The 15,942-nt window shown below is 39.0% G+C and overlaps 1 protein-coding gene across 2 annotated transcripts in view; it reads right to left on the bottom strand.

Annotated features, from left to right (window-relative positions):
• The window catches only part of BRAF (B-Raf proto-oncogene, serine/threonine kinase), an 80,295-nt gene that overhangs the window by 44,253 nt on the left and 20,100 nt on the right, over window positions 1–15,942 (bottom strand). For both annotated transcript variants that reach the window (XM_065742686.1, XM_065742687.1), the window contains exon 3: window positions 11,629–11,892. In XM_065742686.1, coding sequence (XP_065598758.1) covers window positions 11,629–11,892 — 264 coding nt within the window. The remainder of the gene's footprint in view (window positions 1–11,628; window positions 11,893–15,942) is intronic.

The raw sequence follows: 15,942 nt of genomic DNA, 5'->3' as shown, positions 1-15,942 counted from the left end.
AGGAGAAAAAGAGGAACGCGTAGAGGCAGGAAAGAAGTTGATCATGACAGAAAAATGGAAGAAGGGAGGCAGGACCACTCAAAAATTGACCAGGAAAAGCACGTGTAAAGAGGGAGATGGGATTGGCATCAGGAGATTGGTAGGAAACAACGAAGTGGGATAGAAAGAAGATAGGCTGAACGGCTTACTGAAGCAGAAGGAGGGAAACAAAAATAAGATTAACTACTACATAGGGAAGAACTGGTTGAAACAGCTGGGGAAACACTGGGAGCACATACAGAAGCAGTTTTCATGTTGTGATTACGAAGAAAGACAGCTCAGTTTAGACAAGGAGCACATAGTGGTAACAAAAGGGAAAAAAAAGCCAAAAAGAGACTGCGTACAAGAAGCGTTAGAAAGAACCATAGCAAGGGGGGAAAAACTCCAGCTTAGGCAGAGAACCTCGAAGAATTAAGTGTCTGAAGAAACCAGGGTAGTAAAATGCAGACCTGAGTAAAGAATTGGAGCAGGACAAGGAGGAAAAGCCAAGCAGCATTACAGCAACTAACATTAAAGAAGGGAGGAAGAGAAAAACGGAAGGAATCTTCTGCTCATCGGAAGACGTTTTCTTCCTCCAGCACTAAAGGAAACAAAAGTCATGCCACATAAAGAACAGCATCTTAGGAAACAAAGGGCTGCATCAGGACCTTAAAAGCTCCAACTCTATCAATAAATTACACTGGCGTAAATAATGCCACCTCAGGCAGCTTTTTATTAATTTGTGTTGAAAACAAGATTATGATACTATAGAGTTCCTTTTAAGAGATCATTAAGATCAGAAAGGTAGGCGATCAAAAATTAGGAAGCATGAAAGTTGCCCACGGCCAAGCAAGCATAATAGGACGAAGAAAAAAACCACGTGTTAACTATCTCCCCTGCTTATCATTCACTGTTCCTAAGTATCACTGTCCTTTCATTCCTTTCATTAAATTCTGAACCGTATTTAGGCATCTTGCAGTCAATCACAGACAGAACATTTGTTCTCTTCACTGCCATTTACAAGATGATCCAGCTAAAAAACAGTGAAGTGTTTTAATTACTCTTAAAACCATCAGGATCCTGAGTCAGCATAACATTTAGAACATTCTCTTATAGAACTCATGAGCAAAGAAACAGAAGGCTAAAGAACTAGGTACTTGAATAAATCCCTCCAGTATATATTAATCATTTTCCCAGACTAGAACAGCATGGTCCATCACCATCTGTGCATGTAGCCCTTCAGCCCCCTCCTTTGGTCCGCACTACAGCTTGCTGTGAAGCAGAAATCTCACCCTGCACAGAATGCACATCTAAGCCTTTCTTCTTCCCCCCATTCTCACGCTCAAACAGGAGAAAGCAATGTGATTACATTTTAGGAAACCAACACAACTCTTTCCTTCACCCGATGGACAGACAGGCAACCCAGAGCAGTTGCTTAGCAGTGGCTGCCATCTGCATGCCAGCCAAGAGGCCCGAGTGGGCTTACAGCTCTGTCAAGGGACTTGATGGGCTTTCCACTGACTGCTTTGGCCAAATCACAATGGCACTTTTTCTCATGGGGAATGATTTTTTATTAAAAAAAGAAAAAAAACCTTTCTGTTTTAATATATACTTATTTTTCAAAAATGAACACCATGGGCTATACAAAACTAAGGAACAGCAACGAAGCTGCCAATATGGACTCCAATTTATTGCATAATTGTATTAATTGCATAATTAATTGCATAATAGGCCAGTTCAGGAAGACAGCAAAACCTGCCCAATTTTTCAAGTGTGAAGTCCCAAGGAAATGAACAAAAATGACTCCAAAAATTCTCAAGCCAATTTTACCACCTAAAGATCCGAAACAGAACCATAGCACTTAATCTCCCTTATTCTACTCACATAAACTATTTCTGTGGACAGTAAGTATTCACAAAAATATTGCTGATATGTATTTAATACTGTGCCCACAAGCATTTAAGGAATGCATAATAAATATCTTTTGTAAATCAGGTCATTCCTGACTCAGTAAGAAATTCAGGGCTACATCCTCAAATAACTCTTACATCATTCACCCAACATCAGAGCAGAAACTCAAGGCATAATCTCACTAACTTAAAAAAACTTCCTTACTCGAGTGCAGCTTCCAATATCTTACAACAAGAGACCTTCAAGTACTTCACAATCAAAATAAAGGTATTTGAAAGTGGGGAGGCTGAGCAGCTCCAAATACCTAGTGTTACAATTCTCAAAACTAGTTTGCCGATTCAGTTTTTTCCTCAGCTTAGCAATGCAGTTCAGTTCACTCCTGCCAAGTGTCATGTATTAAGACACCTTAAGAGTTTCACAAAAATTCTCAACAGTTGGAGCACTAGGTACAATAGCTAGAATATTCCACACGTGATTTTGAAATATCACATCAGAGTACTTATCTCACCTTCAAAGATCACATTTTGTTTTCCTTGTTATCTATCCATATAATTATACACGTCAGCCACATGCTCATGCTACTCAAATGTGATGGGTGAGAAATGAACCAAGCTACTGTTCTTTCAAAAAACTACAGTTTTTCCCTTTTACGTGCATGGGTCTCAAAAAGCCAAGCATGAATTTTACAGTTAGTTGCTCTTCTTATGTATGAAGGACAAATGCTTAACCAAACCAGTCAGTCATCTTTTATAGCACTAACTGCTAATACTAACTCCCTTCTGCAGCAAAGTGGACTAAAGATGACACTGAACTGAATATCCTCAATTACAATGAAAAACACGGCTCTCAAACACTGCTGTTTCAGGACACAGTGTTCTGATTAACTTCCAGAGGGAAAAAACCCAACATACAAAAATACTAATCTTAAATGTATTAAGCTTATAAAATACATGGGAGACAACTCAATTGTGCTACTTGTTGCTTCCATGGGAAATTAAAAAGAATTCATCCATTTACAGAGCTGTTACCATTCCATCAAACACATCCTGCTTAATTTGTGTAGACATCTGCTACCAGTATCCGCACCTCTAATGCCATTACCACGTACTCATTTGTAGAACACAACCAATTTATATCAACACAAATGTTTGAACAACAGTATGCCATGCCTAAATCACACTGAATCAGATTAGCATGTCTTCTCAACAGCAGTCTCCAATCATAATGTTCTCGTGCATTTTCTAAACAAAGTTTGGGATTTACCCTTCAAAACACTCACTAAGAAGATCGCAGCAGACATCTGGATCACCACTGTAAAAGCTTCATTGGGCTGAATGCCAGCACAAGAAGATGTGAAGGCTGAGTGACCCACTAATAAAAGGAAGTTCTTATTTAGGAAAATATCCACAGCCACATTATGAGATTCAAAGACCCTCAGTTCTCTGCTCTTCAAGTGATGAAAAAGCCAGCTCAAAACCCAAAACCTAGGTGCATCATTGGTTTAAAGTTACAAAATAGTTTATTTAAATCTTTCTAATAGGCCAGGCCCTGAGTCTACTTGTCATAACATCCTGTTTCAAAAAATCAAACCCTAAATAGTTAAAAGAAAACGAAAGATATCGTATCATGGAAAGCTTAGAAGTCACATCCTACTGTAAACTGATTGTAGCAGATCCTAAAAATGAGTACATCCATATCGAAGTAGTTCATATACTACCATATACTGTTAAAGCTTTGGCTGATTAGTTTACTTAAATGACACAAGAGGTCACATCTAAGTATTATTTACCAGAAATGAAACTAAAACATTTCTGATTATTTTCAGATCCATGATTTTCATTCCATTTTACCAAATGCTTGCCTACTACATTATGAACTGAAAGAAGCACTCCAAACAGTATTGTTTGTATAACTGATTCACTTCATACAGACAGTCATTCCACCTCTTAAAGTAAGAAATCTTAATTCCACAATTGGCCTTTTGTTCAGCTGTCACCACACGCTAAACAATCGATACCTGAGGAACACCTTTAAAAAAAGCAACAACAAGGCTCTTCAGATGACAAGCCATCAATTTCACGATAAGTTTCCCATATTTTTGTCTTTGCAATGTGAGATTATCAATAAAATTGAAGCAGATCAAATTATTCTCTTTGAATTCAACTACTTTGAGTTTAGCCAAGCACCAGCTAGCTGCCTGCTTGCTCATTCCAGGTAAGATGCAGGAAGAGACTGGTACAGCAGTGGGAAAACTCATGGGTCAAGACAATAACAGTGTAAGCGAACAGAAAAATTAAAAACCACACCAAAATATTCCCCTTAAGCAATGCAGAAGGGACTCCATCCCAACTAAACCCCAATGCAATCTCCTATTGTACTGCTGCTCACCTTGCTTCACCAACCACATTCAAGAGGCATTCTTCTGGCTTCCTTAGACACAAAGGACTGACTTACTCATGGGCAGTGGTAAAGTCCTGTTTCATAATAAAATTTTAGATGCACACTAACAGACCAAAAGAAGTCTTCCATGGTCAAACTACTTCCAGATAAAAACATGTAATTTCAAATCTCATTTGATTTCGCCTTCCAGTAATAGGAGAGGTAGGCTAAACACACTTCCCAATGATGGAAGTATTTTAAATATATATTTTTTTTCTGTAATTTTTAATTGAAAGTCAGTGATTCATTCTACCAGTTTGTTCTTATGACGCATAAAATCCCAAAGCATTCACATATATTCAGAAAGCATTCACTGGCATAGGCTGCATAAACTCCACTTCTGGTACATTTGATAAGACATGGGAATTTGCAATTGTCATTGATTAGAAGAGCCTAACAGTGTTAAACCAGGTATGTAATTAAAAGCCAAAAACTAGTTTATTCAGCTGCCTAAACATCCCCTCTATGAATTATACTTGACAGGTGAGACTGGTAGGACAGCTTGAATGCCTGTAGAAACCCAATGCTTACAACTCAGTAAGCTTGAGGCACAAACACACACCACTACCTGCAGAAAGTAAGGTGCAAATCTTAAAAGAAATGCTATATTTGTAATATAACTCAATGAATTTGGAATCCAGTTGTGAACACATGATAAATTATTTTTACCTTACCATTTGTAGCATAAATTATCTGATTCTCCTAGTCTTTGCGACTGCAGAGAAGACCATATGATTGCTGGTCTAATTAAAAGACAGATGTTCTAATTAACAAAGGTGTGACAGGAGTGAGAAACCTGAATCAAGAGTTGTCCTTATGTACAGTATTCACAATCCTGCTTCATTTCAGTAAGCCTTAACAGTACAAATCTCATCAACTTCCAAATACTTCACGTTCTTGTGAACCTTCTATATTGCATATCAAGTCAATAATGAAATGATCTTTCTGGCCCAAATGTACGCTAGCTTTTTACACTTATCATCTCTAATTACTGTTAAGCAAGACACCACCACCACACAATCTTCTACAGCTAAACACAGAAGAAAAGGACACTCTTCTGAACAACGTAATATGGTTTAGAAGCTGCCACTGACAGTTTTTAGACCTCACGTCTGCTAAAATGTACATGCTGATCTGATTCTACTCAAAATGTGCAGACACCTACATTCTTGAAGGCCACTTTCTAAAAGCAGGAGCAGCATCTGCAACCCTTTCTCCCCCCCCAGTTTCACTGTCACTACTCAGACCACTACAGGAAGAAACGAAATTCCAAACAACTGAACCCAACTTGTTCATGCACCCAGAAGGGCAGACACTGAAGAAAAGGCCACCTGTAAAACTGAAGCCCAGCAAGAGAAACTCCTTGCTATCTTTATGACAACTCCAACAAGAAGGTTAGATAGCAGAAGGCAAACATTTCCCCTGGAAGCTAGTAGTTTGCAGACAGCAGCAGGCCACATACAGATTAAGAGCAAGAACCGTCATCACCTGGCAGCTTTCAACTACCCATCATTTCTAACACCTACATACCAATGCTTCTAACTTTCCACATTCCAGCGTATCACCACTCAGGACTGCACATCGTCTTTCAGACTGTCCTCTCACACTAGAAGTATTTAGTATTCGGCTGGAAGAGATTTCCTTTGATAAACAAGTTTCAGATTGCCCCAATCATATTCCCTACTCTCTACTAGAATTCAAAACAATCGGAAACCTAATACTAATCCTCACTGCAGTTATGATGAGTTTTAGCTATTTGTTGTTGTACAAAGGTCCTGTTTTAAACAGCTTTTCTGAGAAAATTTCACCTTCTCCAGGATAAAGCGTAAAAGTTAGAGATCCTGCATAGAGCAACCAGTACAATTATTCACACAATGCATGCCCATGGAATTCCTTCCCACTAGACAAACTTCCAGTACCTACCATACAGGTTTAATGGAGTCTGGACCAAGGTTTAGCAAAAATAAAACACTTCAACTAAAAATTTATGTGTGACAAGAAGTTCACATTCAGAAAAACACTCCAGAAGAACACTGTGCATGATTGCTTTGTTCTTGCACTCTGGTTCTACAGGCATCCATTTGTGACCACTGATGGAAGAAACAGGGCCGTGCCTCAGGTCTCACCCATTATAGAATATGTAAGAGCATCTATAAAGATATTCCAATAAGACACATAATGCTTGACTGAAAGAACCACTAGGAAATGACCAACAGCAACTGAAGCAAAATTAAGTGTACAACTACGTTGTAGTCCAATCCCAGTTTTCTGTCTCAAAAGCCCCAGAGCTTTGACATGCTTGCCAAACGTATGCCTGCACAGCTCTTAACACTGACTACGTGTCATAAGCCTTACAGTAGAAGCTACACTCAACTCAAGAGTGACAGATCCTTTTTCCAGATTTGCTACTGCCCCGAATATCGCAGTAGATCCTTTGTGACCCTCACAGAAGCATATTTTGGTCATCCCTTCAAGGCTGCCAGTACTTAAGACAACTGGGAGACAGAGGCTCCAGTGCACAGAATGTTTATTCCATCCAAGGTCTCAGAGCAAATTCCCACAAGCCACAGCTGATGCATCACTGCAATCCTGTCTGAAGTCTTACTAGTATTTTAAGTTCTCCAGTAACCATGTACTCTCTTAGGTGAAATTCCTAAGCAGTTGTAACTGTGGGCTGTCAGCTTCTACAGAGAAGGCAAGCAATGCAGCAGCTCTAGCAATTTGGAATTTGAATTTTTTCCTTACTCCAGGCCTACCAGTTTAAAAATCAAAACAAGCTTGAATTTATTTTCCCTAAATTTTCCCATACAAAGTTTGGTTAAGTCCAATCAATTTTTTTCTGCAGAACAACTGATGATGTCAGGTAGATTCTTACCATTTTGCAGCCTAATTACTTCAAAATCCTTTCTCTCTGGCCTAGAAAGCAAACGAATAAAAAAACCACCCACAAATCGTGGTCACACCTATGCAGAATGCTTCTCCAAAAGGCATTTAACATGCAAGCTGAACCATGCCACTGAAAACAAAGAAAGCATGCACATTTCTTTGAAGGACTTAAATCCAGACATTTATCTCCCTGCATTAAGCAGATGAACACTTCCTTTCCCTAGAGAACAGCAAACAATCTGTTGACTTTTCTGAGAGGTTGTTCAGAGAAGGAAACTTCATCTCCTCCTGAGCAGACTCACAGGAAAACAATCTTATTTCTGACACTTGCATATGCATTGCTCCCCCTCCAACTAACCAACCCAGCTACTTGCTTTTGCTTCCATAAACATCCTATTCTAGTTCTGCTGTGCTGTCAGCCAAATCAAGATGCTGACTTCAACTGCTAATTAATCAGCAACAGCAGGCTCCAACACTTACTGGTTAAATTTTCAACGAAGCAACTTCAAGACTTTTCCTGCAGTAAGATAACTGTTCTGTTCTATTATGACACACAGAAAGAAACTTCACATCAGCTATACAAACTACTTACGCTGGTCAGCATGGTCTTGTTTCTTTGTACTCTGTCAGTTTCCTCATTAGAACTGGAGCCAAGTAAAACAGATGTATTTGCTTGGTCCTATGCACAAACAGTGCTACTAATAAGCACACAAAAAAGTAGAAGCATAATTAAGTATTGAGGTAGTTGCTAGTCAGAAATGTAAGCAGCTCTCCTCCACCATTTCCTGTATTTCTAGCAGCTCTAAACAAAAAATAGAAGGCTGTTGTTGTTTTAAACTGCAACCAAAGATAAATAAGAAGGTTGGCTCTCCATTACGGACTTAATCCCCATCAGTTTTTATTAAGTCAGTTTAAGAACCCTCATTGTGTTCCTCAGTAAAAGAAAACAAAGCCCTTCCTGTATCTGACAAGATCTCTACTCCTGAAGCAGGCTCCCAGTTCTACAGTTAGAGTTATTGGTAGTAGAGACTGCTGGATCAATAAATAATGAAAACAGAGCAACTACATTAAGAGCTGTTGTACAAGAAATTCCTAGCTTCCTCGGTAACACATGTCTGTTTCAGGTTTCAAAGACATGAAGTTCAACTTAAATAACCTCAAAACTCGAGTCCCTAGAAGCACCTATTTCCAGTTCTAAAACAGAGATGATTCACTACGTGTGCTAAATACAACTTCAACTTAGTAATTTAACTAGATCCAAGCAGAGAGCAAAACTGAATTAAGAAGCCAGCTCTCTCCCTGGTCAGCAGATACTGTGAGTTAACGATTCAGACCTGAGCATACATTTCTAACTGCTTATTTTTCAACCAAAAATGCATTGCTCCAAGCAGACTGGGAGCTGACTTCCACCTTGCTACACAGTGCATGAAGCAGGATGAAACCCCTGCACTGCAAACACCTGGCAGGGAACAATCTGGCCCAAACTCTGTCCTACAACCCAAAGAGGACCTCCCCAAACTGCTCCCAAGAGATAAAGCCTGGTTACGTTTCTCAGGTCTGGACTCCTTCCCTTGATAGTGCCCTACAAGTACGTGTCAACCTGAGCTTCCAGACAAAGAATCCACACATGCATCTCATCTCATTGCATCTGCATGCACTTGTCTGCTGCTTTACCTAAGCACACCTGCATACACACACCAGATCTGAGACTAAGGAGACTTCCAACTTCCCTCTACCACTTGCCTGCCTCCTATCCTTCGGTTGGTACAGGTTTGTGGTGGTGTGCATGGTGTTGTTTGCTTGTTTTTAAATTCTGCAACAACGTAAGACTACAGTTGTTCATGAAGCTCTGTGCTCAGTGCTCCACATTTGGGAAGCTGGAAACAACACTGGGAATGCAAATGGTGAGTAGACTCCAGCAGAGAGCACGAGATAAGAAAAAGAGCCTCTCCCTGATTAAATATCCAACTTAAATCTCATTTGCTATATTGCTCATTCCTATAACCAGAAAAAACACTTAGATTCAGGGCTAGACAAACTCTTCTTCCCCTGCTGTCAAGCAATAAGCATTACTGCTAGGTTCTGGACACAATTCCCTCAAATAACAGCACACCTTCAAGCTAGAGTGTTAACTCCTAGTTAAGACTATCATAGACAAGCTGGTATCCTTGAATTTGATCACTTCACTAAAGCAGTTAAGTCCCTAAGCTCCTAAAGAGCATGACCAATGTTGCAGAATCACTACATTCACCAAAAACCTCACAGCTTAGGGATAACAATGAGAGGAAGTAGGAGTCTGGGGAAGAAGAGTCTCAGGTGCTTTAGAGCATACCATGCTAATCTATTACCCCTACTTAAAACCTTAAAGATGCACCGGTTTAAGACAGCTCATTTCACTCTGATTAGAGGGGGATAGTAATACACAAAGCATTCCCACACGAGGCAAGATACTTCTGTACTGACCTAAATAACCACTTGTATCACATAGCTCATACTGAAATTCAGTTATCTCTTATTCCTCAACTGTAATCAGATCTACATATTCAGAAAGTGACTGAACTCGTTTGTGCAAGCAGGACACCTAAAAGAAAGGCTAACAATATTCTCTGGTGATCCTACTTGTGGTCTAACTCAAACTTAGTGAAATACACATTTATTAAAAATCACAAATGCCTGCAAGTTTGCTGCAGTGTACTGCATAACTATAAACTCTTCTTCATCCAAAATGATCGCTTTAAAAGCAAAATAGTTCACACTTAATAAAAGCCTTAAAATACTTCTCCAATAAAAGGATTGAGGAGGAAGTTTAAGAGGAGGAGGAAAGGAGCAGAAGAATACTGAATGTGAGGAGGAAGAAAAAAAAGAGTAGAAACATTCTAAACAGCTTAGAGAAGAAGAAAAGAACATGCAGAAACGAGAAATGCACAAAACAATGAAGGAAATAATATACTTGTGGACAGTTTGACCACGGGGTTTGGGGCTTTAACACAACCAGGGAGACTGAGACAGAACACATGAAGAAGAAACAAGGCTCTCTCTGAAGTCCACTATCTTCTCTCCAAATTTCAAATATAGGTAGCACTAGGTGCCTAGCCAAACCTCAAACGCAGACAACAGAATTTTCTTGTTTAACACCATACATTTGCACTGTGCTACAAAGTGGTTATAATCTAGATTAAAAACACCTCTTCAGGTTAAAAAAAAAAACACAAAAAACTGCTTTCATGTTTTAGCAATATCCTGAATTATTAAGCTATATTTAAAAAAAATGTGAAAACAATTGTCCTTTATCTGTTGTTTCTGCCATTAAGTCTTCTGATCTATGCTGCTTCATGGGAGGGAAGAAAGGAAAAGAACATGCCTTCCAGACTCTATTTGTGTTTTCACCTCTTTGCTGGCAATGAATTTCCACATGGTGTCACAGTTCAATGATAGCCAATTTCTGGCTGGTATGAAAAGCACTGGTTTCACATAGACACCGGCTGCGCAATCATCTCGATTTCCACTTCCACTGGGACCACAGCTTCCCTTGTAAGTGGAAAGACTTGCGAAAAAAAAAGAGCTTAGAAACTGCTGACAGTCATGTATCACAGTTTGCTGGTTAGTGTATTGTTTAAAAGCACATACTGAGACTGTTCAGCAGGCATCATGCTTGTGAAACCATCATGCCTATAAAAGCACAGTTAGATAGCCTGTAAAAAGTCAACTCTTCTTCAGTGACCCCAGGAATTCACTGCAGTGTTGCCAAAACTGATAAACAGCAATTTTCAAGCAGTTTGCAGGCAACACTAACACAGCAACGCTCGCAGGCTCTTATTAACAGCAGCAGTGTCCACCCCCATGTCAGCTCTCTACCCAGCACCTGATAGTCAGGCTCCTGTCATAAAGCACTCACCACAGTGAGCTGGGAGGGAAAAGACAATAAAAAACAACAAGCATTCTGCACAGCCCTCCTTAGATGCAAGAGGCTGCTTCTTGCATTCACAGCTGAATTCATTCGCAATGACTGTATGGAAAACATTAACTTCCCCAAACTTGTTCTTTTAAACTAATAACGCAATTTTGCATATTACAAGAAACAGAATTTCCTACCCTATCTGTTGAAAAATGGTAGAATACCATTAATTATCTCTCTTAAGAGAGCTGTTTTTAGGCAAATATTTGAATTGCTTCAATTCTTATAGAGCGTTGCCCGCTATTTCAAAAATATAGAACACATCTTTGTATTATCACTCTAGAAAATATCTAATATGTCAAAACAACTGAGTTCTGCAGAGCACAAACACTGGTATCTTTCCATTTCAATTAAGTTTTGCATGAAGAACAACATGGGAAATTCTGAGGTTCTAAGTAGGCTGAAAGAACCTGACTTACCACAGTCCTTTGCTTGTTGGGCAGGAAGACTCTAACAATAGGCTTCTGTGGAGACTTAGGATTACTCCGCGACATATCAGTAGGATTTTGATAAACTGAAAGGGATGAAGGTGCTACAGAGAGGCTAGAGGAGGAAGATGATGCAACTGTGTCTGTTGAAGCTGAACTGGAGACAGAGAAATCAGTTCCATTTCCCATGGATTCCAATAACTGCTGCTCTCTCTGCTGTAGAGCATCTAGTTTGCTGGTGTACTCTTCATAGGCCTGTGGAGGAAGAATTGCTATTTTAATGATGTAGTAGCCTCAGATAAAAACAGAGGTGTAAATTGAGAATGAACACAAAACAAAAAACATTCTGAACTAATTCATATTTCTCAGAAACGTGAACGAAATAGTCCGGTCAAGGACAGGAAGCAAAGAATTAACGGCTTTCAACTCATGTTAAACATCCTGAACTAATTTTAATCCATGAAACAGATAAGTGGCTAAATCACAGATCATATTTTTAAAGCAACTGCACTGTACACTCTAATTCAGAACTGCTTTAAAGAATGGCAGTCTCTTACAAATATTGTCAGCTGCACGTGCTACAGCTAAATGTATTTCACTCCAATGGAATGATACACTTGACACCATAATTCAGAGAAGCAAAAGCCTGCCTTCTGCCATCCATATCCAACAGCTTACCTAGCTCATTGCTCACCATTCACCTTTGCCACTACTTTTTTTTTTTTTAAACCAGAATACAAAAACTTGTTGCAATTAAAGAGCAACTAAATTTGCCTTACAACGAAGCTGCATAAAAACATGCCAAATTGATACTTGGTTTTTTTTTCATAAGCACATGAGATTAGTTTTATTTTCTACAACTAATATGCAAGTCCAAACCAATCAAATTCCTTTAAAAAGTTCAGCACCATTTGTCCATGAAGTTTTCAAAACAAATATGCCAAGAATACAGATATGCAACAGCATATATTTTGGTTTAATGACCGCTTCCATCAGCTTCCTTTGTAACAAGACCATTTCAATCTGAATCCAGAACTATTTCCCAGGGCCGCTCCAAAGGTTGGTGATGTTGGCCCACAGTGTTAGATGTGGATGTTGGTGGGATGGCAGGAGAGGCTGAACCTTCCCACCAATATCCCATTACATGTTGTTGCTGTGTGACAGATGGCAGCAGAAGGGCAGTCTGACCCAATGGCATCTAACACTGGAGTGTCTATGAAGCAAAGGCGTCAATGAATTCCACCACGCAGAAAAAATGGCATCCATTGACAATCATCAGCACCTGCTGAATATCTGGAGACCAAACAGTGGATATGAGCACAGTGAGGAGGCAGAGGTGCGTTTCAGTACTGCCAGGGGGTTGTCACCTCCACTGGTGCAGAAATTATTTACTTTTATAAGCACGGTACACAGCTCATGTTCATTGCTGGCAAAAGCTAACAGCTAATGGTGGTGATTACGCTGAAAAATGGTGTTCCGTAGCTGAAAAATCTGCTCCATCAAATAGTGTTATTGTGCTCTTTATATGTTGTAATTTCTGTTAAAACATATAGGAGGCATTATCATCAGTGACCCACACATCTTCAAAATTCTGAATCTGAGAATGTGTATCAGTTACAAAACTTTTGTTTCGTGCTATATAAACGTTTTGGTGTTAACCAAGGAAGCTATATAGAGAGTAAGAAACAAAGATCTCACAAATGTAATGTCTAAAGAGAAATGAAGGGAATTCCATATTTGGATCTCCAGCAAGACTGAGATTTGTCAGGCCACATATATTTTTGACGTGAAAAAGGATATTTAGAACAGATAAAGGTACATTTCTATTTACTTTCCTCCACTTCTCTGTGCATAACTTGTTTCTAATTAAAGTTACACAATTAAAATGACCAAAACATCTGCAGGAAAACATACTATTTTCTAGAGAAAAATTATAGTTTCAATGATGCTGCCACAAATACTGCATTTTACTATAGATTCATTTCTCCAGGGATGTACGTGCAGCTTTAACCAAACTCAGGCTGTTTATGGTAAGTAAACAGTGACTGGCCTCTCTTTTTAGGGTTTAGGTTCCCTCAGGATAGACGTATTTGCAAAATGTGCATCATCATAGCAACTGCAAAGAGATCATAATTTGACAGCAGGGACTGAGAAAGAAAAAGCCACTTAAAGGGTAACGAGGAAGACCACAATTCTGAACTCTAAATGTTGCAGGAAACTGAGAATCACTCACAATTCCTTTTAAGAACTGAAAATGTCTAGTGTTTCGTGACCAGACCACAAACTCTGTGACGTAAGGCTGAAACATTTTCATCCTACCATCAAAAGTAAATTGAAAGTTACTCAATCATAAATTGTGGCATTTTTTGGCTGTACAGTAACATAAGCACCTCACTCTTACGTCCAGGAACAACTTTTCATATACATTCCAGTAAGAGTTCCATGTGTCAAGAACAGTTTTGAGTAAACGAAAATTAAGAGTCATAAACTCCCATCATTTCACCAATACTTTTCTAAATACTTACTTCCTTTTCTTATGAGCATTGCAAAAGATTGTTTGAACTAACACATGCAATGTTACATTACTTCTGGAGACTCGTGGGCTTAGTTCCTTCACAACGCTCCACACATCTTTCAAAATACCCAATCCTACAATGTTTGTATCGGCCACTTTATCTGTCACTAACGCAAACTCTGAAGTAAAATGATGTCTCTTAAAAGCATAAACACTGAGCACAGAAAACTGGGAAGTGTTACTGATTTTGGACTCTACACCACCAAACTCCACACAAAAAGCTTTTTTTTTTTTTTTGATGGAGGTGAAGGCTCCAAAATATTGTGCTGTTACTCAGTGTCACAACAGAAGATCTTCCAATAGAACACCAAAAAACTAGAAATCTACTATTAGCCTTCAAATGTTTTTTCTAAGAAGGTTTTTTTATTTTTATTTTTCTGCATAGAAGCTGCACATAGCAGAAAAAGAATAGCTCCAATGAAATCCCATTTTCAAAAATTAAGTGCTTTCATGAGACATCAGTACCAGCTGATGACTAGCACATACACAGAGAACAACACCAAATCAAAACAGAATTGTCTGATGGACTTAAATTTGAGGAGTGTAACAAAAGCAAAAATGATCTATGGCAAGGTATTTCTAGCTGAAAGAAGTTTGTGCCACACAGTTGGCCTACCGACATTAAAGGCCATATTAGCAGACATACATCAAGTCTTCAGGTCAGGTAGGGTCCTACAGGTCAACCCCAAGGCCGATTTCTAACATCACTAGTTTTTGAAATACAGATTTACTTAGTTTGTACTTTATCTACTGTAGGAAGAAAAATTACGCTGAACATTCAAGTAGTTCATGGAATGAAGGATTTTACTGGCATTTCAAAAGTAAAGGTGCTTTCTAGACATCCAGGCACAAAATCGAGACTTGGTCTTCGCTGGGCTTGTTGCTGCCACTGGGCTTCTGTTGATTCCCAAGTTCATTTGAAGTATGAGAAATTGGTATGCCCATATACAATGTACATACATGCCAAAGGATGACAACTGCTTGCTCACAAGTAGCAGAGCCTAAAAAAAGTGATTACATTATTCACATTCTATTTGAAATTTTCTTTCTCAGGCCACATCAGGCTATACCGTCCATTACAAACACTTAGGCAAAGTAAAAAATAACAAGTCTAATATTTAAAATAAACCTAGGAGAAAACCAGGTAGCAAACTATGGTTTCTCCTTCTCCCTGTCCATGTCACAGTTGGTTAGAAATCTAGTCTAAACTCAAGCAGGCCAGGTGGTTTTATCATTTTCTCTCCCTTCACAATCATTTTTTAGGTAGTATCTACACACTGTAAGGATCTTAGAAGCCTAAATGACAGCTTCCAGGCCTCTGAAACTAAGACTGTATTTCTATTTGAAAGAAGTCTGACCTTTTAGACTGCTGATCAAATGCAAACCCCACTAAAGTTAAACAGGAGCTGAAGATAGACAGTAACGTAAATCAGGATTTCTTCATTTAGCAAGATGCCTAAATCCGTTCTTAGTCTAACTTTAGACACCCCAGTTTGGGCCCAACACATTCGATCAACATGTGCTAGGAGCCTGGTGAAAGTTCATCTCCATCTCTCTATGGAGCCACTAAGTTTCCTAGCGTTAGTATTTTCTTTGAATACCACAAGCACTTTGAAACAAATGGAGATTCATCATTAAGATCCATTTCAGACTGTATATGACTGCTGATGCAAAAAACACTCTCTAGGTCAGCAATCTTCTTTAATAAATTGACATTAATACAGCAACAA

This window comes from Cyrtonyx montezumae, unplaced genomic scaffold (assembly GCF_038088225.1).
Source record: "Cyrtonyx montezumae isolate F1298 unplaced genomic scaffold, pur_monq_1.0 scaffold_3, whole genome shotgun sequence".
NCBI lineage: Eukaryota > Metazoa > Chordata > Aves > Galliformes > Odontophoridae > Cyrtonyx > Cyrtonyx montezumae.
The sequence above is the reverse complement of the archived record's forward strand: the minus strand, read 5'-3'. Positions and strand labels throughout refer to the sequence as shown.